Here is a 27,998-nt window from a genome sequence, read left to right on the forward strand (position 1 = left end):
GGCAAATATTTACAAATAATTATCTCACATAAAGGTTACATAAAATCAATTCTTCACAAGTAACAGTCACTCATGAAAAGACACACAGATATTGAAACTACGCCAATCTTATTGCATGTTTCTCCAACTAATCTAAAATAAAGGTGTTGCAGTCAACCATTTAATTTAGAATAAAACCACAAATTCCAGGTTTGACAGGAAAAAAAAAAGTTAAAAAATCAAAAGAAATTCCCACCCCTGTTTCCTCCCAAGTCCCTCCCCCAGCCCCTGCCCTCCTCCCCACAAAAGAAAAATATGTCCAACATCTTTGGCAAATTGGCACTGCTGTAATTACATTCAAATATTATTACACACAAAAGCAACACACGCCACTAAGAAAAAAAAAGCCACCAATATTTCAAGTCAGTTATTTTCTACTAGAAAAAAAGAATACAAAACATACACATTTTTAAGAAGCATTTTGTTTTTCAATCTGTTGGAGACAGATCATCTCCCACTTTCAAAGGCAATTCAATTGTGGTGTTTTTTTAATTGTTTTTTTGTACTTTTTTTTTTTTTACAAGTAAGCATCTAGGCAGGCATCACAAACTTTGGTGGGTACAATAGATATGTATTTCTTTGATGCTGGAAGGTCAGTCCCTAAGACAGAGTCAACTGTCTCAAAGGATGAAAAGCAAAATCCATGTGTCTTCCTGGCAAAGAGCTCCATTTGCAATGTAATCTGCATTTCTACAAATACTCAATGTCCAAAGGCCACTAGAGGGTGAAAAACCAGGGCAGCATCTTCCAGCAGGAGTCAGGGCAAACCCAGAGGCAGCTTTCCATCCTCAACCCAACTGCGGCGGCTGCTGGCGGCTTGGGGTCAGGGGATGGGCTGTCTCTTCCTGAGCCCCAGGACGGGCTACTGCCAGGTCTGCTCACCTTCTCTGACCAAAGGCGAGGAGAGCAGGCAAGAATCGGCTTGAGGAGACTCAGCGTTTTCTGAGTTTGAAGTATGTCTGAGGTGTAGATGAGTGAGTGAACGTGCGTGTGCGCGTGAGTATACGTGCACTCACGTGCACACGTATGGAGGGGGAGGCCAGATTCTGAGGCTCTGAGTTTTGTAGGGCATTTAAAATAGACTCAGGATTCATTTATTTTCTTTTTAGCTTTATAGCAATTAATTAGCTATTGATTGGTTGGAATGTTCAACTCTCCATTTCCTCAAATACAATAAAATGGTTTCATTAAAATGTATTCATGCTTGAAAATTTCCATTCCAAGGGAAATGCACAGTTTGTAAATCAAAATCAATCATTCAAAATCACTTGTTCTTAATGGTGCTTTCGGAGAAGACGAGGGACGTGGCCACAAGCGTGGTGGTTTGGGGGATAAGGGCAGCCTGGCGGCCACGGCCATGGACTTGGCAGACCCCACACAGCAGGTGGGCCAGGGTTGTTGGGGGGGGGCGCTGCAAACCTCCCAATGCACCCCTCCCCTGCTGCTGACCTACCTCCCTCCTAGGTGCCAGAAGCTGGAGGGCGGGGTTCCCACGCTCTGTCTCTCCTGCCCACAGGCCAGATACCTTACCTGAGACCAGCACCATTTTAGAACTCACTGAGATGCCCTCAATAAATAGATATCAGCTACATTTTCTCCTTGCACTGCTCAGGGGTCCAGGACACGGGCAGAAGAATAGCTAGACTTACTGAATGGTGGTTGTGTTTACCCCCAAAGCGGAGATGGGCTAAACAGGACCCCTGGGAACGCGGGGAATGAAACCTTGGGACGGCAGTCACGTGGCCCCGACGAGCCCTCTGTTCCTGGCGTCCAGGAGCAGGGCCCCAGTGCCGAGGAGTTACCAGCGAATAAAAAACGTGCAGTGCCTGCCTGCTCCCAGCGAGCAGCCGTTCCAGAGGCGGGCGCGTTAGGAGAGCGGCAGGCCGGGGCTCACCTCTGGGCCTCCGTGCCACTCTGGAGGTGCGACAGTGAGCTGACAGTGGGGAAGTGCAGCTCCATCATGAATATGCAAGAGGGAATCCTGAGGTACGGGGACAACAGGGGATAAGGTGGGGCAGGCCATGGGCTAGGAGTCGTGGCCTGACTGTCCGACTTTCCAGTCATGCATTTTGTTACCTTTTAAGAAATGAACTTGCCTTGGATGTCTCCGAGGCCAAAAGAACTAGAGAAATAAATTCACCAGGAGCACTGAGGTGCGTGCCTGGAAACCGTCAGAGGCAGCCTCCTTCCTAGGAAGACGGTGACAAGGCCAAGGACGCAGAGCTGGCCTCCGAGCAGAGCTGGGGGTCGGTGGTCCTGGAGCTGATCTAGCCCAGAGTCCTGTGCGACCCTCCCAACTAGCCCGGGCCTGGCCTGTCTAGGGGCTTGGATTTCTCTCTCTCCTCCAGGGCAGCTGTAGCTCAGATCTGTCTTCGTTCCAGGTATTTGTTGGGAGTGCTTGGTTTGTTTTAAAGATTTGCTCCCCACGGCTTAGAGCTAAATTCTAGCTGAAATGTCATCCAGAAGTGGGTGGCTGGAGCTACAGAATGCCCAAGACAAGACAGTTGCTCTGGGGTGTGACTTCTCATAAAGGGATTTCACCCCTCAGTGCCTTGCTGGCCACATCTGGAGCTCTTCCTGTACCCAGAAAAAGGCCCCAGCATTTCCCTCCCTTAAAAGCCAATAGCTTCCCCATCCCCACCCCTTCCGATGCTCTAGTCCACCCTTCCTTCGAAGCCCAAACTGTTTGCAAAAGCCCAGCTGGGGATGGGTGGGTGGCAAGGCCCTGGGGCTGCCTGTTCCTGCCACTGATTGCTGCAACCTGAGGCTCATCTCTCACCTCTTTGGGCTCCCTTTTTCCCAACTCCACAATGAAGGATAAGGAGGGGAAGAAGAAAGGGGGTCTTGTGACCAAGGGGTCACAAGCTGGGGGGCCCGTGGGTCAATGGCCCACAAGCCTATTGTTCTGACTTTACAAATGTTCCCACTTGAACAGCATGTGGCAGGGCAGGCCCTCTTCCAGGGCCCTCACCCCTGTATGCCAAGCTGCCTGGGGCCACCCATCTCCTCCTGCCAGCAGCTGGCTCCTGGCCCTGGAGCTCCTGCTCTGGGTTTCCTGGGCCTGAGGACTCCTCCGGGTCCCGGCTCAGGCCCTCCTGCCTGTCTCAGCCAGGCCTGGAGTCTGTTCCACAGCGGGAAGGACAAAGGAAAGAGAAGCGTGAGGGGCCTCATGAGACGCCAGAGCCCTGGCCCTAAGGGTCAGATCTAGGATCCCATGCAGACCCTGGCCGGGATCGTGGCATAGCCTGGGATGAGCCCCAATTCCCTCTGAGCCTCAGGCCACAGGAGGAAGGGGTCTGGATGGACCCCCAGACCCGTTGGTGTGCATCTGGGCTGAGACTGCAGGTTTTGGTGTGAATGTGAATCAGATTGGACCAGCAAAGCCACCAGCCCTCAGGGCTGTCCCTCCGGCCGGCCTCTGGCTCTCTTTCTTTCCTCCATGTGGGTCTGGGGGAGTCTCTAGAGAGGTAGGGGGGTGTCTCTAAGCCAAACACGCCTACGACAGGGGTACAATGCTGTGGAGAGAGAATGGAGGATCTGAGAATTCACCTCACCTCTATCCTGCCACGTGAGCCTCGAATCTCCATTTCCCCATCTGTAACACCAGAATCGTGATCTTTCCCCCACGGGATGGTAGAAGGTTGCAAAGCACCACACAACCACCAGTTACAAAGGGCTAACCCTAACGAAGCTGCACTGGGAAGGAGATGTCAGGTTTGATATGTCATCAAACTTTTCTAGGTTGGAGCTAGCCTAATGGAATGAAAAACTCTCACAAAGTGCACACTGTCTTTTTTCAGAGAGGGAACATAGGGCTGATGGCCCCTGGAGGAACCCCTGGGCTCCTGCTGCGGTGCTGGTGAAAGCCCTAGACTGGTGTTTTCTATCAGAATTCTCTGGCATCTACTCAGAGGCTGGTATCCTTTGAAACCCCCTCACCAAGCACCCAGGCAGCTCTGCTGGGTGGCGTGGGAACCTTGAACTGGTGAGAACAGGCGTGTGTGTGAGAACATGCATGTGCATCTGTGTGCTCTTGTGCTTTTGCCTGGCAACCCAGGAATCGAGCGGGTGTCTAATAAATACACATCCAATCTGAGGACCAGCAAAGCCTCCGGGGAGAGAGGAAAGACATGGAGGGACTCCCTGCCGGGCAAGAAGAGTTGCTGAATGGGTAGAGGAGGCTGCTCTGGGCCAGCTGGGCTTTGCTGAGGAAGGATGGGGTGTGCCTCAGGCAGTGGGTTCAGGCAGGGCTGCCCGGCTCCCAACAGCCTGAAACCACAAGGAGGGACCAGAATCCAAAGACGAGGGGGAATATTGTTCTGAAAGAGGGGTGGGCAGGGTACAGAGGATCAAGAAGGTGGTGCCGCAGATCTCAACCCCACCACTTCCTGCAGAAGCAAGGGGCTGGGAAACACGCCTTCCCTACCTTGCTTGGTGGCTGCCTGGCAGGTAGAGGCTGGTTCATCCCGGCTCCTGGAGGTGGGCTCTGGTCTCAGCTACCTCCTTTGCCTGGCAGGGCCCCTCTGGGAGCCCACCGAGCTCCATCTCTGGCCTGGGTGATAAGCTTCCTTAGCAGTTCTAACAGCCCCATGGGACCCAGTCTGGGACAGTGGGCCCAGAACCATCACTGGTTGGCTCACTGTCAACTTTCCACCCCTTGGATGGGAGGTGGGTGGATGGGGGTGGTAGGGATCCCCATGTGCCAGGGGTCAGGGGACCCACTTCCCAGCCCCACCTCTGCCATTCATTGCGTGGGGATATCACCTGGCTGAGCTTCAGTCTCTTCCTCTGTCCCACCACCTTGCAGGGGTGCCAGGGTCAAAGCCCTTGGTGATGGTCAGAGGAGGTCTGCTCTGTCCTGCTGTGTGGCCCTGGGCCCCCAAGCTGGGCTTCGGTTTCCCCTGAGGAAGATGGATGAGGCCTTCCTCAAGACCTCTGACTCCCATCTCCCTGCGTGCTCCTGATTCCCACTTGGTCCAAATATTGGCAGGAGCCAGCTGCCCATCCCCTAGGCTTGCTCACAACTAGAGGGTCTCTCCTGGACAACCCTGTCACAGCCCCAGTTCCCTGGGAGGAAGGGAAAGAGCTATCACGTGACTCTTCAGGTGACCCTGCTGTCCCACAGCAGCTGAGGCTCAGAGAAGTGGAAGGCTTTGTCTGGAGTCCTCTGGCAAGGCAGAAGTGGGACCAGGACAAGACCCCCCAGGCCTGATAACCCCAAGTTTGGGCTCTCCTTGCTCCAGCTCTCTGTCAACACTGATGCTAGGACCTGGTGATATGCAAACCTCAGGGCTACTGTCACAGGTGACTACAGAGTCAGCTGTCATTGTTAATTCAGCCTGGATTTGGATGGCACCTCCACTGGGCTGCTCTGAGTGGGCAAGAGAGACTGTGCAAGGAAATGAGAAGGGATGGGGGCACATGGCATTCCCATCTCAAAACCACCCCTAGTTCACACACAAGCAGCTCAGACACATTGCTTGTCCTGCCCCCTCTCCCGGGAGGCCTCCCTTTCTCCCCCAAATCTTCCCAGGTGCCTTTTCTGACCCCTCCAGCCCTCAATGTTCTCTAAGCTCCTTCTCTGAGCCCCCATGGCCCCAGGCCATGGTCCAGACCAAAATGGCCTCTTGGATTAATAGGTGGGCACCCGCTTGGAGAGGTTAGGCATCTGCCCCCCACCCACTGCCTCCACTCCCAGCTGCGTCTTAAGCTCTGCGGACCGGGAAGGAGCCCCGAGGGGGTGCTCAGGAAGTTCTGGCTGACTGCTGTAGGGTGTTTGTGGTCCTTCATGCAAGGGAAAGTCCTTTTAGTCAGTGTCTAAATGGCTGGGACAGGCTTGCCCAGAATCCACTTGCTGGGGTCCCAGAACATGGCTGAAATGTCCATGGTGGGTGTCCAAAGTGATCTGAGCCTGAGCAACCTCAGAAGACACTTCCAGTTCAGTTCAGTGGTTCCAAGGGTGGAGGGAGTCAGGTGAGCCGCAGGCCCCTCCTTGGCTGGAACCAGAGGATCCCCCGCGTCCCATGCAGCCCTAATGCTCAGACTGCAATGCAGCAGACACCTTGGACAGTGTCTCTACTTTAGGACAGCAGCTGAGGAATCTCCCAGACAGTTCTCTTTGAGTCCTTTGATCTGGAGATGTTCGCACGGCATTGGGCCCAGGGAGAGGGAGACAGGAAGCCAGGGCATCTTTGTAAAATGCATTCCTCCTGGGGAGGGTCCCAGAGAGGGCTGGGAGCACAGCCAGCCCGGTGTGACTCCTAGGCGAGACCTTAGGGGAGCAGAGGTGAGTAGGAGGGTGGGGCCCCAAGGTGGGCATCCTCGGTCTCCAGGACAGCTCCGAGCCCACCTGATGGGGGCACCCAGGGCAGAGGGGATGCTCTGCGCCCAGGTCCAAGATGTCCTGTGATGCACCACGAGTGCAGGATGCATAATGGGATGGGCAGTCTGCTCTATTGGACTCTCAGGCCCGTGGAAAAGCAAGAAGGTATTTACAGGGGTGCTGCGGAAGCCTCAAAAGCAACCTTTCCTTCCCAAGCCGGGGTGGGCAGGACGGGTGGGCGACAGAGACAGCTGGGGGGCTGGCAGGTTGTGGGGGGCTACAGTTGTCGGCAGAACGGTGTGTTGGTTTGCAGAGACCCAGTCGCCATTGTGAGCATCGCATCGACTGACTCTTAGAAATGGACAAACATCCTGATATCCAACAGCCCTGCCACAGAACTAGAGTCCCTGGCAGGAAAAGGAGAGGGAGGGAGTTTCAGGCCAGTGGGGGGATGCTGGGGAACAGTCTTGTTGGGAGCCTCTGGCTGTGTTCGGTGGGGGCTGGGAGGCTCTCGCCTTCAATGATACATGTCATGAGTGCTTGGCACCTGCCTGGCTCCGAGGGTCAGTGACGGTCGTAGGCAGTGGCAGCAGCAGGTGGGGCGGCCCCTCGGGCAGCGGCGCTGTAATAGTAGGGGGAGCCTGGAAGAGAGAGAAGAGTGCGCCGAGGTCGGAGGGCGAGCTGGTGCCCTCGCCCCTCACCGGGGCTTCCTTCCCACCAGTTAACTCCCACTTCTTTACCCTCCAACCCCCACACCTGGTCCAGGCCCTGGTCCTCTCTCACCAAGGTCCCAGTTGACCAGGGACAACTATACATCTGCCCAGGGCCACCTGCTCTCAAGCTCTCAAAGCCTCTTCACCTAGAGCTGGGGTCTGCAAACCAGAGCCTCGGGTCAAATCCCACCCGCGCCTGTTTTTGTAAATAAAGTTTTACTGGAACACAGCCTAGCCCGTTTCTTTATGCATGGGCTGCTTTCCTGCTGCAAGGGCAGTGCTGAGTTGTTGCAAAAGAAACCATCTGGGGCGGGGCAAGATGGCAGACTGGTGAGCTGTATGTTTTAGTTACTCCTCCAGGAAAGTAGGTAAAAAGCCAGGAACTGCGTGGACTGGACACCACAGAGCAATCTGTCTTTGGGCATACTTCATACAACACTCATGAAAACGTGGAACTGCTGAGATCAGCGAAATCTGTAAGTTTTTGCGGCCAGGGGACCCGCGCCCCTCCCTGCCAGGCTCAGTCCCGGGGGAGGAGGGGCTGTCAGCTCCAGGAAGGAGAAGGGAGAATTGCAGTGGCTGCTCTTACCGGAAACTCATTCTACTGATTCAAACTCCAACCATAGATAGACTGAGGCCAGACACCAGAGACTCTGAGAGCAGCCAGCCCAGCAGAGAGGAGACAGGCATAGAAAAAAAACAACACGAAAAACTCCAAAATAAAAGCAGAGGATTTTTGGAGTTCTGGTGAACACAGAAAGGGGAAGGGCGGAGATCAGGCCTTGAGGCGCATATGCAAATCCCGAAGCAAGGCTGATCTCTCTGCCCTGGGCACTTTTCCTTAATGGCCCTGGTTGCTTTGTCTATTAGCATTTCAATAACCCATTAGATCTCTGAGGAGGGCCGTTTTTTTTTTTTTTTTTTAAATCCTTTTTGCTTTTTCTAAAACAATTACTCTAAGAAGCTCAATACAGAAAGCTTCAAAGAATTGAAATTTGGGCACGTCAAGTCAAGAGCAGAACTAAGAGAGCTCTGAGACAAAAGGCAATAATCCAGTGGCTGAGAAAATTCACTAAACAACACAACTTCCCAAGAAAAGGGGGGTGTCCGCTCACAGCCACCATCCTGGTGGACAGGAAACACTCCTGCCCATCGCCAGCCCCATAGCCCAGAGCTGCCCCAGACAACCCAGTGTGACGGAAGTGCTTCAAATAACAGGCACACACCACAAAACTGGGCGTGGACATTAGCCTTCCCTGCAACCTCAGCTGAATGTCCCAGAGCTGGGAAGGGGGAGCAGTGTGAATTAACAGAGCCCCATTCAGCCATCATTTGAGCAGACTGGGAGCCTCCCAACACAGCCCAGCAGCCCAGAACTGCCCTGGGGGGACGGCACTCACCTGCGACATAGCACAGTCATCCCTCAACAGAGGACCCGGGGTGCACAGCCTGGAAGAGGGGCCCACTTGCAAGTCTCAGGAGCCATACGCCAATACCAAAGACTTGTGGGTCAGTGGCAGAGACAAACTGTGGCAGGACTGAACTGAAGGATTAGACTATTGCAGTAGCTTTAAAACTCTAGGATCATCAGGGAGATTTGATTGTTAGGGCCACCCCCCCTACCCGACTGCCCAGAAACACGCCCCACATACAGGGCAGGCAACACCAACTACACACGCAAGCTTGGGACACCAATTGGGCCCCACAAGACTCACTCCCCCACTCACCAAAAAGGCTAAGCAGGGGAGATCTGGCTTGTGGAGAACAGGTGGCTCGTGGACGCCACCTGCTGGTTAGTTAGAGAAAGTGTACTCCACGAAGCTGTAGATCTGATAAATTAGAGATAAGGACTTCAACTGGTCTACAAACCCTAAAAGAACCCTATCAAGGTCAGCAAATGCCACGAGGCCAAAAACAACAGAAAATTATAAAGCATATGAAAAAACCAGACGATATGGATAACCCAAGCCCAAGCACCCAAATCAAAAGACCAGAAGAGACACACCTAGAGCAGCTACTCAAAGAACTAAAGATGAACAATGAGACCCTAGTACGGGATATGAAGGAAATCAAGAAGACCCTAGAAGAGCATAAAGAAGACATTGCAAGACTAAATAAAAAAATGGATGATCTTATGGAAATTAAAGAAACTGTTGACCAAATTAAAAAGATTCTGGACACTCATAGTACAAGACTAGAGGAAGTTGAACAACGAATCAGTGACCTGGAAGATGACAGAATGGAAAATGAAAACATAAAAGAAAGAATGGGGAAAAAAATTGAAAAACTCGAAATGGACCTCAGGGATATGATAGATAATATGAAACGTCCGAATATAAGACTCATTGGTGTCCCAGAAGGGGAAGAAAAGGGTAAAGGTCTAGGAAGAGTATTCAAAGAAATTGTTGGGGAAAACTTCCCAAATCTTCTAAACAACATAAATACACAAATCATAAATGCTCAGCGAACTCCAAATAGAATAAATCCAAAAAAACCCACTCCGAGACATATACTGATCACACTGTCAAACATAGAAGAGAAGGAGCAAGTTCTGAAAGCAGCAAGAGAAAAGCAATTCACCACATACAAAGGAAACAGCATAAGACTAAGTAGTGACTACTCAGCAGCCACCATGGAGGCGAGAAGGCAGTGGCACGATATATTTAAAATTCTGAGTGAGAGGAATTTCCAGCCAAGAATACTTTATCCAGCAAAGCTCTCCTTCAAATTTGAGGGAGAGCTTAAATTTTTCACAGACAAAGAAATGCTGAGAGAATTTGCTAACAAGAGACCTGCCCTACTGGAGATACTAAAGGGAGCCCTACAGACAGACAAACAAAGACAGGACAGAGAGACTTGGAGAAAGGTTCAGTACTAAAGAGATTCGGTATGGGTACAATAAAGGATATTAATAGAGAGAGGGAAAAATATGGCAAACATAATCCAAAGGATAAGATGGCCGATTCAAGAAATGCCTTCACGGTTTTAACGTTGAATGTAAATGGATTAAACTCCCCAATTAAAAGATATAGATTCGCAGAATGGATCAAAAAAAATGAACCATCAATATGTTGCATACAAGAGACTCATCTTAGACACAGGGACACAAAGAAACTGAAAGTGAAAGGATGGAAAAAAATATTTCATGCAAGCTACAGCCAAAAGAAAGCGGGTGTAGCAATATTAATCTCAGATAAAATAGACTTCAAATGCAGGGATGTTATGAGAGACAAAGAAGGCCACTACATACTAATAAAAGGGGCAATTCAGCAAGAAGAAATAACAATCGTAAATGTCTATGCACCCAATCAAGGTGCCACAAAATACATGAGAGAAACTTTGGCAAAACTAAAGGAAGCAATTGATGTTTCCACAATAATTGTGGGAGACTTCAACACATCACTCTCTCCTATAGATAGATCAACCAGACAGAAGACCAATAAGGAAACTGAAAACCTAAACAATCTGATAAATGAATTAGATTTAACAGACATCTACAGGACATTACATCCCAAATCAACAGGATACACATACTTTTCTAGTGCTCACGGAACTTTCTCCAGAATAGATCATATGCTGGGACATAAAACAAGCCTCAATAAATTTAAAAAGATTGAAATTATTCAAAGCACATTCTCTGACCACAATGGAATACAATTAGAAGTCAATAACCATCAGAGACTTAGAAAATTCACAAATACCTGGAGGTTAAACAACACACTCCTAAACAATCAGTGGGTTAAAGAAGAAATAGCAAGAGAAATTGCTAAATATATAGAAACGAATGAAAATGAGAACACAACATACCAAAACCTATGGGATGCAGCAAAAGCAGTGCTAAGGGGGAAATTTATAGCACTAAACGCATATATTAAAAAGGAAGAAAGAGCCAAAATCAAAGAACTAATGGATCAACTGAAGAAGCTAGAAAATGAACAGCAAACCAATCCTAAACCAAGTACAAGAAAAGAAATAACAAGGATTAAAGCAGAAATAAATGACATAGAGAACAAAAAAACAATAGAAAGGATAAATATCACCAAAAGTTGGTTCTTTGAGAAGATCAACAAGATTGACAAGCCCCTAGCTAGACTGACAAAATCAAAAAGAGAGAAGACCCATATAAACAAAATAATGAATGAAAAAGGTGACATAACTGCAGATCCTGAAGAAATTAAAAAAATTATAAGAGGATATTATGAACAACTGTATGGCAACAAACTGGATAATGTAGAAGAAATGGACAATTTCCTGGAAACATATGAACAACGTAGACTGACCAGAGAAGAAATAGAAGACCTCAACCAACCCATCACAAGCAAAGAGATCCAATCAGTCATCAAAAATCTTCCCACAAATAAATGCCCAGGGCCAGATGGCTTCACAGGGGAATTCTACCAAACTTTCCAGAAAGAACTGACACCAATCTTACTCAAACTCTTTCAAAACATTGAAAAAAATGGAACACTACCTAATTCATTTTATGAAGCTAACATCAATCTAATACCAAAACCAGGCAAAGATGCTACAAAAAGGAAAACTACCGGCCAATCTCCCTAATGAATATAGATGCAAAAATCCTCAACAAAATACTTGCAAATCGAATCCAAAGACACATTAAAAAAATCATACACCATGACCAAGTGGGGTTCATTCCAGGCATGCAAGGATGGTTCAACATAAGAAAAACAATCAATGTATTACAACACATTAAAAACTCGAAAGGGAAAAATCAATTGATCATCTCAATAGATGCTGAAAAAGCATTTGACAAAATCCAACATCCGTTTTTGATAAAAACACTTCAAAAGGTAGGAATTGAAGGAAACTTCCTCAACATGATAAAGAGCATATATGAAAAACCCACAGCCAGCATAGTACTCAATGGTGAGAGACTGAAAGCCTTCCCTCTAAGATCAGGAACAAGACAAGGATGCCCACTGTCACCACTGTTATTCAACATTGTGCTGGAAGTGCTAGCCAGGGCAATCCGGCAAGACAAAGAAATAAAAGGCATCCAAATTGGAAAAGAAGAAGTAAAACTGTCATTGTTTGCAGATGATATGATCTTATATCTAGAAAACCCTGAGAAATCAACGATACACCTACTAGAGCTAATAAACAAATTTAGCAAAGTAGCGGGATACAAGATTAATGCACATAAGTCAGTAATGTTTCTATATGCTAGAAATGAACAAACTGAAGAGACACTCAAGAAAAAGATACCATTTTCAATAGCAACTAAAAAAATCAAGTACCTAGGAATAAACTTAACCAAAGATGTAAAAGACCTATACAAAGAAAACTACATAACTCTACTAAAAGAAATAGAAGGGGACCTTAAAAGATGGAAAAATATTCCATGTTCATGGATAGGAAGGCTAAATGTCATTAAGATGTCAATTCTACCCAAACTCATCTACAGATTCAATGCAATCCCAATCCAAATTCCAACAACCTACTTTGCAGACTTGGAAAAGCTAGTTATCAAATTTATTTGGAAAGGGAAGATGCCTCGAATTGCTAAAGACACTTTAAAAAAGAAAAACGAAGTGGGTGGACTTACACTCCCTGACTTTGAAGCTTATTATAAAGCCACAGTTGCCAAAACAGCATGGTACTGGCACAAAGATAGACATATAGATCAATGGAATCGAATTGAGAATTCAGAGATAGACCCTCAGATCTATGGCCGACTGATCTTTGATAAGGCCCCCAAAGTCACCGAACTGAGCCATAATGGTCTTTTCAACAAATGGGGCTGGGAGAGTTGGATATCCATATCCAAAAGAATGAAAGAGGACCCCTACCTCACCCCCTACACAAAAATTAACTCAAAATGGACCAAAGATCTCAATATAAAAGAAAGTACCATTAAACTCCTAGAAGATAATGTAGGAAAACATCTTCAAGACCTTGTATTAGGAGGCCACTTCCTAGACTTTACACCCAAAGCACAAGCAACAAAAGAGAAAATAGATAACTGGGAACTCCTCAAGCTTAGAAGTTTCTGCACCTCAAAGGAATTTCTCAAAAAGGTAAAGAGGCAGCCAACTCAATGGGAAAAAATTTTTGGAAACCATGTATCTGACAAAAGACTGATATCTTGCATATACAAAGAAATCCTACAACTCAATGACAATAGTACAGACAGCCCAATTATAAAATGGGCAAAAGATATGAAAAGACAGTTCTCTGAAGAGGAAATACAAATGGCCAAGAAACACATGAAAAAATGTTCAGCTTCACTAGCTATTAGAGAGATGCAAATTAAGACCACAATGAGATACCATCTAACACCGGTTAGAATGGCTGCCATTAAACAAACAGGAAACTACAAATGCTGGAGGGGATGTGGAGAAATTGGAACTCTTATTCATTGTTGGTGGGACTGTATAATGGTTCAGCCACTCTGGAAGTCAGTCTGGCAGTTCCTTAGAAAACTAGAGATAGAGCTACCATTCGATCCAGCGATTGCACTTCTCGGGATATACCCGGAAGATCGGAAAGCAGTGACACGAACAGATATCTGCACGCCAATGTTCATAGCAGCATTATTCACAATTGCCAAGAGATGGAAACAACCCAAATGTCCATCAACAGATGAGTGGATAAATAAAATGTGGTATATACACACGATGGAATACTACGCGGCAGTAAGAAGGAACGATCTGGTGAAACATATGACAACATGGATGAACCTTGAAGACATAATGCTGAGCGAAATAAGCCAGGCACAAAAAGAGAAATATTATATGCTACCACTAATGTGAACTTTGAAAAATGTAAAACAAATGGTTTATAATGTAGAATGTAGGGGATCTAGCAGTAGAGAGCAATTAAGGAAGGGGGAACAATAATCCAAGAAGAACAGATAAGCTATTTAACGTTCTGGGGATGCCCAGAAATGACTATGGTCTGTTAATTTCTGATGGATGTAGTAGGAACAAGTTCACTGAAATGTTGCTATAGTATGTAACTTTCTTGGGGTAAAGTAGGAACATGTTGGAAGTTAAGCAGTTATCTTAGGTTAGTTGTCTTTTTCTTACTCCCTTGCTATGGTCTCTTTGAAATGTTCTTTTATTGTATGTTTGTTTTCTTTTTAACTTTTTTTTTCATACAGCTGATTTGAAAAAAGAAGGGAAAGTTAAAAAAAAAAAAAAAGAAAAAAGACAACCAGGGGAAAAAAAGAAAACAAAAAATAAAAAAGGATGTAGTGCCCCCTTGAGGAGCCTGTGGAGAATGCAGGGGTATTCGCCTACCCCACCTCCATGGTTGCTAACATGACCACAGACATAGGGGACTGGTGGTTTGATGGGTTGAGCCCTCTACCATAAGTTTCACCCTTGGGAAGACGGTTGCTGCAAAGGAGAGGCTAGGCCTCCCTGTATTTGTGCCTAAGAGTCTCCTCCTGAATGCCTCTTTGTTGCTCAGATGTGGCCCTCTCTCTCTGGCTAAGCCAACTTGAAAGGTGAAATCACTGCCCTCCCCCCTACGTGGGATCAGACACCCAGGGAAGTGAATCTCCCTGGCAACATGGAATATGACTCCCGGGGAGGAATGTAGACCCGGCATCGTGGGATGGAGAACATCTTCTTGACCAAAAGGGGGATGTGAAAGGAAATGAAATAAGCTTCAGTGGCAGAGAGATTCCAAAACGAGCCGAGAGATCACTCTGGTGGGCACTCTTACGCACACTTTAGACAACCTTTTTAGGTTCTAAAGAATTGGGGGTAGCTGGTGGTGGATACCTGAAACTATTAAACTACAACCCAGAACCCATGAATCTCGAAGACAGTTGTATAAAAATGTAGCTTATGAGGGGTGACAGTGGGATTGGGAATGCCATAAGGACCAAACTCCACTTTGTCTAGTTTATGGATCGATGTGTAGAAAAGTAGGGGAAGCAAACAAACAGACAAAGGTACCTAGTGTTCTTTTTTACTTCAATTGCTCTTTTTCACTCTAATTATTATTCTTGTTATTTTTGTGTGTGTGCTAATGAAGGTGTCAGGGATTGATTTAGGTGATGAATGTACAACTATGTAATGGTACTGTAAACAATCGAAAGTACAATTTGTTTTGTATGACTGCGTGGTATGTGAATATATCTCAATAAAATGATGATTAAAAAAAAAAAAAAAAAAAAAAGAAACCATCTGGCCCACTAAGCCAAAAGACTTACCAGTTGGTCCTCTGCAGAAAACGTTTGCTGACCCCTGACCTAGAGGGCGGACAGTTTATCATATCCCCATGCTTCTGGGCCTTTTCCCATGAGGCTGGGCTTTCGGCCTGGATCACCTCTGCCTGCGTCCTCACCCCCTTTGCTATGAAACTTCAATGGCTTTTTCAAGTCCCAGCGCACTGTCATCTCCTCTGGGAAGCTCCCATGCTCAGTGCTCCGCTCCAGAGCAGGCTGCGCCACATGCCGAGATCGCGTCTGTCTGTGCCTCCTCCATCCCTAGACAGAGAGCCTGGCGAAGGCAGGGGCTGGCTTCTGCCCTTCTTGGCTGGAGCCCGGCAAGTGGCCCACACTCAGCAGGGTGTGCTGAGTAAATATACAATAGCTGGATGCACATTTCTCTTCATTCATTCGGCAAATAGTAAGTGAACAAATCATTGCAAAGCCTCCTGTTCATTCATTCATTCACTAATTAATTCATTCATTGCCCATTTCCTGACCCTGTTGAGTACAGGGCTGGGCAATAATGGGGCAAACATCAGCCTGACACAGACCCTAAGTGAGTTCAGAACAGAACACACAAAGTCCTAGTACAAGGTAGAAGTGGGTGGGAGCTCTGGGAAAACAGCTCTGGGGAAGGCAGGCTTGTTCTGGCAGGGCAGGCTTCCTGGAGGAAGTGGCCTCTGTGCTGGGCTTGGACGTGGGGAGACTGGATTATGTGTGCATGTGAAAGAAGGGTGAGACCCCAGTTGAGCCACATGAGAGCCCACATGCCCGGTGCTGGGTTCCTCCCACTGTGTCCAGGCTGCTCTCTTGGCACACTTTGGAGAGGCCTCCAGGAGATCGGCTCTCCGTGCCTAAACTACTCTCCGGAGATCAGGGGTTCTGGCAGGCCCAGGGAAGCCCACAGAGTCTCAGACCCAGAGATGGTTAAAGCTGCTAAGCCAATCCCCTCCATTTACAGGTGGGGAAACTGAGGCCCAACCGAAGCTACCAGCCCAAAGCTGCAGAGCCCTTGGTGCCAGAATTCAGGTCCGTCCCAACTCAGGGCTCTTTCCTCCATGGCACAGTTCCATAGCCTGCATGCTCGATGCAGGAGGGGCACGTTTATCTGAACAGGTGGCCTTACCAGGCCACGTGTCTGCTGGGCTGGGAACAGCATGTTCTTAATACCCCAGGTGAGGTGGCTCATTTATTCTGAAATTCTCACCCACATCCAAACCAACACTGGCCATTCTCCCAGGGAGCCAAGGACTTGGATTTGCCAGATGGGCCTCTTCTCGGCTGTGTGAGCTTGAACAAGTGACTTCATGTCCCTTGCCCCAAGCCTCAGTTTTCTCTTCTATAAAATGAGGTAATACTGACCATAGGGGCATGTCGTGAGGGCACCATGAGACAGAGATGTGAAGCACTTTGCAAACGGGCACTTTTCTAAGCCCTTTACATCCATTGACTCTTTTAATTTCCACCACAATCTTATCAGGTGAGCACTTTTATTGTCCCCATTTTACAGATGAGGAAACAGAAGTAGAGAGAGATTCACGTATGCCCAAGGTCATACAGCTGGTATTTAACCACTAGGTGGGACGGGGGAGGCACTTCAGTGTGTGCTGCTTCCCCTCTAAACCCAGCCCTGGTGAGCAGGCGAGCACATACAGCCCTCCCCTCAGAGGCAGCATGTCCTGGCAGCAGTGACAGCTGTGGAGCAGGCAATGACTCCCTGTGCTGCTCCAGAAGGCACGGACACCAGTCCCAGGTCTAAGTACTCCCGGGGATGGTTTTCCCTGCTGCCTCCTCAGGCACCTCCCCAGCCGGGGCTCTGACTCTGAGACTCCCGCCTGCTTTCTTCTGTTCTCTCTTCTTGGGATGGGGACAGCGTCAGGACAGTCACCCACGGGACATTGCCATAGTAGCCCTGCATTGTGCCCACAGGCGGGCCAGGGAGAGGTGTGTGTGTGTGTGGGGGGGCATTCCTGCAGGCCTGGGCAAGGCACAAGAGCAGAAACAGCCACAGTTCTGGAAAACCACACAGGCTGCCCCACAATTGGGCCCCTAAGGAACAGGAAAGAAATGGAAGTCAAAGCTCCTCAGTGGATGCCTGGCCCGGCCCTGCCCGCCACCTTGTGCTCTCTGGCTGTGAGTCACTCCTGTCTCAAAGCCTAATCTCTCTGCCAAACTGTCCGGCAGGCCCCAGCGAGCGAGCTGCCCCTCTCCAGGTCCCGGCTCTGCAACAACATCAAAAACGCTTGCATCTGCCATGGAAAATGAAAACATCACTTCACAAAGCACTCTGTCTTCCTGTTGCCCATTAGACCCCCATCTAGAATAAACTTGTCCTTTCTGCTGTCATTTTTCCTCTCTAATTCACATTATCATCAATTTACTTCTTGACACAGGCATTCCAGGCTCCCACTCACTCTCTAATCCCTTTACATGGCCACGGTGCTCCCATTCTAATCCTAATTGACTGCAGTGGCCTTTCTTCCCACCGTCAGCCCTGCCAACCCTGCCTGCCCCAGCAGTCCCTTCACCAGCCCGGGGGGCACCGAGCGGGAAACTGAGTCACAGCCACCCCAGCTGGGCCGTGCCTGGGCACCCCAGAGGCAGCTCATGGGGAGAAGGCACAGTGAGGAGGGAAGTTCTCCCAATGAGCAGGCAAGCAACCAGTTGTTTTTCTTCATCAGGTGGCTTTGCTGACCCTCACCTTGGCCGTGTTTCCAGGGAGGAGGCGTCAGCAGGCCAGCCTGAGTGTTGGCAGCATGTGTGAGGGTGTGTGCGTGAGTGCGTGTGTGCAGGGTCTCACCTGTTTACACACTCCCACTGACCTAGTAGAAGCACCAAGGGGCCTCAGAACAGGTTTCCGCACCCCTGGCACCCTCCCCAGAGGGCAGGAATAATCAGTCCAGCTCTCTCTGCTCAGTGGGAACCTAGCAGCTAAAGCCCTGAAGACACTTATGGGGAAGGGGCAAGCTGGGAGGTGGGAATGGACCTGGAACTTATATGCAAGATTATGGTAGGGTGAGCTTGGCATCTTGCTCATCTTCAGGAAAGTGGGATCACTGCCATGGACCTCATGAGAACGTCACGCTCAGCTCCTGCTTAAACCTAACTGTCAGTGGTGATTAAGCTCATTTTATACCTCAGGCAACAGAGCCCCAGCTTGGTTGACGATCAGACTATGATTCACCAGGTTACAGATTTGGGCACGGTAAAGGCCATTTCTCATGTTTGAAGCTACCCAACATCTCCCCCCTCCCCCCATTTTTCTACTCATCCATCCATACACTGGACAAAAGGGAGTGTGGTCCATATGGCTTTCCCAATCACATTGTCACCCCTCATAAGTTACATTTTTATACAATCATCTTCAAGATTCAAGGGTTCTGGGTTGTAGTTTGATAGTTTCAGGTATTTACTGCTAGCCATTCCAATTCACTAGAAACTAAAAAGGGTTGTCTATATTGTGCGTAAGAGTGCCCACCAGAGTGACCTCTCAGCTTCTTTTGGAATCTCTCAGCCACTGAAACTTATTTCATTTCATTTCACATCTCCCTTTTGGTCAAGAAGATGTTCTCCATCCCATGACGCCAGATCCAGATTCCACCCTGGGAGTCATATTCCACGTTGCCAGGGGTATTTACTCCCCTGGGTGTCAGACCCCACGTAGGGAGGAGGGCAGTGATTTCACATGCCAAGCTGGCTTAGCTAGAGAGAGAGGGCCACATCTGAGCAACAAAGAGGCACTCAAGGGGAGACTCTTAGGCACAATTATAAGCAGGCCTAGCCTCTTCTTTGCAGTAACAGTTTTCCCAAGGGCAAGTCCCATGATTGAGGGCTCAGTCCATCAAACCACCAGTCCCCAATGTCTGTGAGCACATCAGCAACCACCGAGGTGGGGAAGCCCAACACCCCATGCATTCTCTCCCCAGCAATGTTCACATTAGTGGTAGCATATAATTTTTTTTCTTTTTGTGCCTGGCTTATTTTGCTCAGCATTATGTCTTCAAGGTTTATCCAAGTTGTCATACGTTTCACGACATCGTTTCTTTTTACTGATGCATAGTATTCCATTGTGTGTATACACCACATTTTATTTATCCACTCACCTGTTGAAGGACATTTGGGTTGTTTCCATCTCTTGGCAATTGTAAATAATGCTGCTAATGAACATTGGCGTGCAGATATCTGTTCGTGTCACTGCTTTCCGATCTTCCGGGTATATACCGAGAAGTGCAATTGCTGGATCGAAGGGTAACTCTATATCTAGTTTTCCAAGGAACTGCCAGACTGACTTCCAGAGTGGCTGAATCATTACACAGTCCCACCAACAATGAATAAGAGTTCCAATTTCTCCACATCCTCTCCAGCATTTGCAGTTTCCTGTTTGTTTAATGGCAGCCATTCTAATTGGTGTGAGATGGTATCTCATTGTGGTCTTAATTTGCATCTCTCTAATAGCTAGTGAAGCTGAACATTTTTTTCATGTGTTTTTTGGCCATTTGTATTTCCCCTTCAGAGAACTGTCTCTTCATATCTTTTGCCCATTTTATAATTGGGCTGTCTGTACTACTGTCACTGAGTTGTAGAATTTCTTTATATATACAAGATATCAGTCTTTTGTCAGATACATGGTTTCCAAAATTTTTTCTCATTGAGTTGGCTGCCTCTTCACCTTTTTGACAAATTCTTTTGAGGTACAGAAACTTCTAAGCTTGAGGAGTTCCCATTTATCTATTTTTTCCTTTGTTGCTTGTGCTTTGGGTATAAGGTCTAGGAAGTGACCTCCTAATACAAGGTCTTAAAGAAGTCTCCCTACATTATCTTCCAGGAGTTTTATGGTACTGTCTTTTACATTGAGGTCTTTGATCCACTTTGAGTTAATTTTTGTGTAGGGTGTGAGGTAGGGGTCCTCTTTCATTCTTTTGGATATGGATATCCAACTCTCCCAGCCCCATTTGTTGAAAAGACTGTTATGTCCCAGTTCAGTGGCTTTGGGGGCCTTATCAAAGATCAGTAGGCTGTAGATCTGGGGGTCTATTTCCGAATTCTCAATTCGATTACATTGATTGATATATCTATCTTTGTGCCAGTACCATGCTGTTTTGACTATTGTGGCTTTACAGTAAGCTTCAAAGTCAGGGAGTATAAGTCCTCTAACTTCATTTTTCTTTTTTAGAGTTGCCTAACATCTTTTAAATGGCTCCTGTCTTGGTACAGTTTCTTGTGCTATGAGACCCACCTCTTTGCACTAGAAGTCAGAACCCATTCTCCCAGCTTCCCTTGTAGCTGGGGCTCAGGTGTGTCACCTAGGCTCTGCCCACTGGGCTCTCCAATTGGAAGGGACACCTGGAGGAAGAGAGCTGGGAACATCCATCTGCTGGGAGTGGGTGGCAGAAGCACCCAGCTTCCGATGCCCAGTCTGCTTCGTGGCTGAAGCTGCCGTGTAGAGCGAGTGCCGTGGGGGTGCCAGCTGGGGGCAACAGGTGTGTGTGTGCTGCAGCAGCCCAGCGGTGTGGATGGGTGTTATACCTGATCCCACTTTTCTGGTCCTCTCAGAGATTGTGGGAGCCTCCAATATCCCTTCATAAATTTGTTTTCTGCTTAACCCAGCCAGAGTAGATTCTGTTGTTTGCAACTAAAAGCCTGACAGATACATGCAGTAATCTGGCTTTCAAAAATAGACCAGATCTGTTCTCATTATACACATGATCTGAGTCTTATTTAGGGCTCTCAGGGCCTGTTTCTATGGAGGAATGTGGCTGTTTTTTTCTGGCAGTAGTACTGTTCAGATTATGAATCAGTCCTGGAGGCTAAAGAGCACCACACTGAACATGGTTATGCAGACAGGCTCTAAAGACAGGGTGACCTGGATTTGAGTCCTAGTTTGGCCACTTCCATGATGTGTGGCTTTGGGTAAATTACTTAACCTTTCTGAGCCTCACTCTCTGTATAATATATGTCCAATATATTACGATATATGTATTATGTAAGATAATATAATATTTTATATAAATAATAGTATTATATGTATTACAATAATAATGCATACTTCTTAGGGTTGTTGAGCAGATAAAATGAGCTAAACCACATGAAGGGCTTTGCCCAGCGCCTGGAATGATCAGCAAGTGCTCATTTAGATGAACAGAATTTTGATTCCTCCTCCCCACACTCTCTCGGGCCCCCTTCAAGGCACAAAGCACCTTCTAGTACAGACACTTGCCTGAGGTTCCCTCACCCTCAGCCTGTGAGCGCTTCAAGCAGAGTCCACATCTTTTCCACACTAGGCACAAAGCCCAAGCCTAATCTTCAGGGAAGTGAACTAAAATAACTGGAAATGTGGACAGGATCTCACTCCAGCTTGAGCAGCACAAACCTCAGGGACAGTCTGGTCTCGCCCTATCCTCTCCATCCCTTCAGCTCCCAGCTGCCCACACGATCAGGTTCACACATCTCAGCCTGGCATTCGAGGTCCTCCAGGCTGTGGCTCCACTCTCCATAGACAACCCCACCTCCTATCCCACCCCTTTGCCACACCTGCCTAAGGGGCTTCTTCCTTCCTTCTCTGCCTCTCAAATTCCCAGGCAAATGAGGGCCACTGCCAGCCTATAGGACACCTCATGCAAATGAGAAAGGTGTCTGGGCAGCTCAACTCAGGGCTCAGGGCTCTGTGCCCAGCCTGGGCCGGATTTCAGCCACCCTTGCCCACTGGGCAGTGTACAGCCTTGCATGGGGCCATGGGCCACCACTGCCTCCTTGGGGTCACATCCCCATCAGACAGAACCACTCCCACAACTCAGTGTCCAGGCCTCCTTCATGCCACACCCCCTGTAGGTCCCCCAGCAATGCTGGGACTAGGGCTCTGTCTGAGTGGGGTAGATTTCCAGGGAGGGGTTCCCAGGCCCACGCCTTGGCTCCACCTCTCCTCCTTCCTTCCCCACTGGAAGAAGCTGGTTCAGGAAGACATGAACCAGACATGAACCTTTGCCTTCTGTTTCCTGAGACTGACGGCTGGGCCGGCTCATAGTCTCGGACTCTCAGAGGAGTCACTGAAGGAAAAACATTAGGTAAGTGGAGACTCTGGTTCAATACTTAGAAGTGATTTTTCCCAAAACCAAAGAAGTCTAAGAGGGGTTCAATCCGCAGCTTCGGGCCTTCCAGGAGGCTATAGAAAGTAAGAGCCTAGTCTTCTACAAAGCTCAAAAGTGGGACACCAATTGGCATTGTTCCTTAGATCATCCGAATGTTATGCAGAATACACCAGAATACTTTGGGCAGCCCAAGGCCCAAGTGCCTGGAATGGGGGTAGCCAGAGGGTGATGGTGTCCTTATCTTGTGTCTGTCCTAATAACCAAGGCAGGTTTGGGAAGGGATCAAGGCTGAAAATTCATGGCCTCCTTTGCAACTTGAGTTTGAAGACACTTGGTTATCATTTTCAGATGAAGTCTATGTTTCTCAGTCCTAAAATAATTAAGGATCCAGGGAATTAACAGTTTCTCACTTAAGTAGGCCTTGTTAAGCTGGACAGAGAAACGTGGGTGGTCTCAGAGGGCCCTTCCATGTGTGACCATTTAATGTTGTAAGTGGGAAATCCTCAGCAGGCTGCTGGGGGTGGGCTCAGGGTTGCTGCTGCAGGCCGATTGGCTGGCCCCACCCCACAGGGAATGAGTGACATCTGTGATCCTAGGGCCTTCTCTTGCTTCCTGCTCCCAGACCTTCATCTCTGGCTGGTTCTCAGCAGCTGGATTCATGTAAGTTCATTCCAACAAAACAAGTGCCTCTCCCTGGCCTGTTGAGGGTTTGAGGGTGGAGTTGTTACTGTTTTGGTCTTTGGGTGGTCCAAGGGTCTTGATGCTGTTTTCAGAGCAGACTGGCCCCAGCCATGGACAGTCTGTCAGTCTGAGGCCTGGGCAGAGGTTGGGCGGCAGCTGTGCCCTGCATGTGGTGCCCTGGCAGGCCTGCAGCCGCGGGGCAGCTAGATTCCAAGGGGCAGGTGCTGGCGCTGTCCATGGCAGACATCACTAATCCATTACCCAGCCTCAGAGTCCTTATCAAGACAGCTCTGCAGGTAGCCACTGCCAATCAATCTGAGTTGAGTTCTCTGCCGTCTTGTGGTTAGAGATTTCTCGTATGAATATTTAATGATTCTTAAGAAACACAAGTTACTCCTGGGTAGGCCCTTATCCAATCTTCCTCTTTCTCCCTCAATGCCCTTTTCCTCCTCTGTTCCATTTCTGTGCCATTTCCTTGTATCCACCCAGAAACAGCTGGGAGACGCATGGGATACAAGCTGGGCTGGAGCGGGGCTTCATGTCACAACCCCCATGTTCTTATGTGTCTGGGGCAAGTTCCCTACCCTGTGTTAGTGACTACACCTCAGGGTGTCAAGTAGCTGATGACCCAGGGCCCTGCAGGGCCTCCCCAAGTACTCACCAAGCAGCCCCGGATTGGGGAACCTCCAGGAGTCATTGTACGTGGAATACTGAGGGTGGCTGTAGGGACTTCCAGAAAACTCACTCCCTGCATTTCGTGGACAAAGAGAGAAACAGGAACCAAAGGTCAAATCAAGTTCAGAAAAGGCCCTGGGCCCCAGCCAGCCTCAGTGCCAATGGCATTCGTCTTTCATGAACTGGAGGCACTTTTCACAATCAGTAAAGGCAAGTCAGGTCCACATCCTTATTAAGTAGACAATTGTCATTGGCCTTTTTTTTCTGCAGAGGTAGAGAATAATAGTATCTCACATGTGTACTATAGAACTACAACATACCAGGTACTCCCTGGGGTTTCTGGCCCATTTTACAGGTGAGGAGACTGATGCCCAGGGTCTCTCACAGAATGGCCACTCCAGGAACCCAGTATGGATTCAGCCCCCATGCGCTCCCTGAGTGGCTCTGGACCTGAGAAGCCAAAGGTGAAGTCAACTCTAGTCTGGCCCTCTGGCTGAATCCAGGATAACCGCTCCTGGGGCTTCAGTCCAGTGGGGGAGACAAGACATAGCCCAGGCCCTTGGTCAGGAGGAAGCGGATAACAATTTCCTGAAATGAAAGGACAAGTCAAAGGGCTGGGGGAGCACAGAAGAGGAAGTGGTTTCAGGCCTGCCAGGCACTGTTAGCTGCTCTGGGCATGTTTGGGCAACAAGGGAAGGGACGGTGGGGCTTGCAGACAGTTCAGTCTTGCCCAGCTCCTTGAGCCACGATGCCCGCAGATGGATGTTCCCTGTGCTCTCACTTTCAGCCCCAGGAGAGCCTCTTTACTCCAACCAGGTCATGAGGGTGGTTGGAATCCCTTCCCTCACACCTGCCTGTGGTCAGAGGGCCCTTCCTCCTCCCTGTGCTGGGGGCTCCCAGAAGGTAGATTCTGGCCTCAACTTATCTCAGGCCCAGAATCCAGCCAGTGTGTGTCCAGAGGAGACTCTGAAGCAGGGCATTGGAAGATGGACAGTAGCAGGCTGTTGAGTGGCTTTTTAAACCACTGGTCACAGAGCAGCGGGCTCCTCCCTGGTGGCAGTGACAGGAGTTAAACAGCCCACCAGGCCTCCCTGGGCCCAAGCATGTCTCCATGGGTTCCCCCAGGGATGCCTATAAAAGGTCAAAGGGCAAGAATCTCCGGAGGACACGGCTGGGAGCAGTGCTCTCTCTCCCCTTGCAGCCCAGGTACAAATGTGGGGCCCGTGGGGCCCTGCCAGGTGGTGGGGGGGCAGCCACGAGTCAGGCCTGAGAGCTCAGCCTGTTCCCCAGGGTCGGCCCAGCCTCTTTCCCTCCTCCACAGGCTACCCACACACGCTCTCTCACACGTGTGCACATGCACACACACACAGACACGTGCGCGCCTCCTCGGGGCTCTCTGGGGGCCACTCCCAGCCTGACAGGCTGAGCCTTCCAATTCTCTGTTTTTTATGCCTCAGTGGTCAGGGTGTCAGGTTCAGGCGCACGGAGGGAGAGCACGGTGACAGTGCTGGGTCGCGGCAGCCCAGCCTCCGCCTATCCATCAGCACCTGGGGGTGGGGTAGGCGGAGCAGAGAGACGGAGCAGACTGAAAAGGGGACAGCCGCCCTCCCCTCTGGGTCCGGGCACCAGTGGAGCCGCCCCAGCAGAGGCACTTCCTGTGCAGCCGGCTTCTCTGGCAAAGGCCATCTCTGCATCTCCATTAGCAGCCTTGTGCCCCCTGCCAGGTCCTGCTCTAAGGTCACCTCTTCCAGGAAGCCTCCCTGATCTCCAGCTCCCAAATGTGCAAGACTCAGGTCTGTTCAGCTGGGGTTAATAAGTTCATTATGTACATGTTACCTATCCTCCACCACCCCCACAAACACCTCCCACCTCCTATAGATGTATCTAAGTCAGAGTGTCTCCCACCATCCTCGACCCCATACCCACCTACCTGGGCTACCTGTTCCTCTAGGAAGCCCCCTCTCCTGCCCCTCCTTGGATGGACTCAATCTCCCTCCATGTCTCCCCAAGCTAGATTGGCCCTGCATGGAGTTTCCTGTGACATGGGAGGGTCTGCCCCTGCAGGTCAGTGTCTAAGTGCTCTCAGCACCCATGCCCCGCCCCCCAGCTTATGCCCCCTCCATAGCAGAGAGCAGGTGCCCAATAAATGATGGGCAGTTCGCCTGGCTCTCCCACACATGTCCGCCTGGCTCTCTCCTTCACCTCCTTCTCAGCTTTGCTCAAATCCTCCCCATGAGGACTCATGATCACTGAATTCAAAACGGAAACTCCTTCCACACCACCCCTTTCCTGCTTTACTTCTCTCCATACAACTTATCACAATCCAGCATACCTTATTGTCTTTATCTTGTTTATTATGTGCCTCCTCCACCAGGATGTGAGCTCCAAAACTAGCACAGTGCTAGGTGCTATTTGTTGAATGAATGAATGGGAACTCCTAAGTCAACCAGGGACACGCTTCCAGAGCAGAGACCTCTCTAACTCTGACGACGGCTACCACAACTCCCACTGCTACTCCCAATAGCCAGGGGTGCATTGAGCAGCTACTATGTGCCAGGATTCAGAGATGTTTACCTGCCTCTATCGCCCGGGTTCTACCCCCCACACCACCCTGCCCCTTGGTGTGTGAAGAGTGGTAGTGTGAGGACCACCCTCAGTGTGGGCCCCATCTTATGAGATGCCCAGTGAGAGCAATGCCCTCTGGGTAAGAGGAGCTTAACGGTCTCCGGGGCATGAGGCTGGCGCAGGAGCTGGTCCCACCACCCGCTGTCTGATTGTCCAGAGTACCAAACGGGAAGTTGCCTGGGTACAGGGAACCCTCACCCCACGAGGTGTGGGAAGGCCGGTCCCCAAACCCAAAGGAAGCCACCTGTCCTAGCACGCCACAGCAACAGCTGGGAAGCAGCAGTCTGTGCTACACTGAACCCCACAGCCCTTGGTCATTTGGTGCAGAGGCTGGGCGCCAGGGCTCTGGAGCCAGACTGCCTGAGTTCAAATCCTAGGTCTTCTTAGCTCTGTGACCTTCCATAGGTTGCTCAAGCTTTCTGTACCTGTTTCCTTCTCTGCAAAGTATGAGAAATTGAAAGATCTCACTTCATGTGGTGGTTAAAAAGACTCAATAAAATGATACACAAAGAGCCTGGCACACAGTAAATGCTCATGAAATGCCAGCCATGATGACAATGACTTTGTATCTGTCACCAAGCCTCCTTAGCATCCAGGATTTCGTTTAACCCTCCCAACTACCCTGTGAACCTCACAGGATGGGTGCAACTCTCCAAGGGACTTGCCCAGACCAGGAGGCGACTCTAGGGCCAGGCTCCTGTCTCCCAGCCCTTTTGCCTAGGCCTCTTGGCCTCTGTTTCCTCCACTCTTGGCCTCTGTTTCCCCATTTGTAAAAGGATATATCAGACCAAGTAATGTCCAAAGGTCCTTTCTGTCTGATGAGCCTGAATTTCACTCCTCAGCTGCCATGCTGTTCCTAGCAGGGAGGGCAGACCCCATTTCCATACTCTGTGGGCCCCACCTAATCCTGGCTATTTTTGGGTCTGGGGGCTCCAATCCCCTGCTTCATTCCTCTTGCTTGAAATCACCACCCTTATAGCAGCTTAGAAAACAGGTTTGTCCAGCCAGGAGCAGGTCTGGAGAAAGGACTGGGGAAGGCTTTCTGGGATGGAGGAAGCATTTGTGCCAGGTGTTAAAGCATGGGCAGGATTCAATATGCAGAAGGGGGGCAGGGCATTCAAGGCACAAGCAACAAGGTTCGAGGTGGGACCATTCAGAGCGTGATCCCTGAAAGGCCAGGTCTTTGGTGAGGCCACAGCAGAGGCAAGCCACAGAGCAGAGTGGGGATGGGTCAGAAAAGGGATGCCCTTCTCCCATCAGGGCTGGGGAGCCAGTGAAGGCTGCAGGCCAGGGAGTGCCAGAATCAGGAGGGCAGGCTAGGGGAGGTGGGCCTGCCATCAGGGAGACAAGCCAGGGGACCACGGCAATAGTCCAAGCAGGAGGGGGGGGAGGGCTTGGGAGATGACACAGCTATGACATCCACAGGCATGACAAGAAATACAGAGCTACAGAAACATCTGTCTGGGGAGGTATCTGAGAGATCATCATGCTCAACACACTCTTTTACAGACGGGGAGACCGAGGCTTGCAAAGAGAAGGGATTTGACAGAGGCCAGGCTCCTGGAGTTCCACAGAGGCTGGGAAGCAGGCAGGGAGGAATGCTTGAGAACTGTGTGTATTTGCCCCTATGAGAAAAAAAAAAAGTGAGAGACTAGAATAGAGAAATAATCCTG

General features: G+C 49.2%; 1 protein-coding gene across 5 annotated transcripts in view; it reads right to left on the reverse strand.

The window, feature by feature from the left end:
- Positions 1-488: 488 nt before the first annotated feature.
- The window catches only part of PAX5 (paired box 5), a 215,954-nt gene continuing 188,444 nt past the window's right edge, over positions 489-27,998 (reverse strand). For all 5 annotated transcript variants that reach the window (XM_037798682.1, XM_037798684.1, XM_037798683.1 and 2 more), the window contains exons 9-10: positions 23,687-23,773; positions 489-7,002 (exon numbers count right to left, since the gene is read on the reverse strand). In XM_037798682.1, coding sequence (XP_037654610.1) covers positions 6,926-7,002; positions 23,687-23,773 — 164 coding nt within the window. In that variant the 3' untranslated portion in view covers positions 489-6,925. The remainder of the gene's footprint in view (positions 7,003-23,686; positions 23,774-27,998) is intronic.

Source organism: Choloepus didactylus, chromosome 10 (assembly GCF_015220235.1).
Source record: "Choloepus didactylus isolate mChoDid1 chromosome 10, mChoDid1.pri, whole genome shotgun sequence".
Lineage (NCBI taxonomy): Eukaryota > Metazoa > Chordata > Mammalia > Pilosa > Megalonychidae > Choloepus > Choloepus didactylus.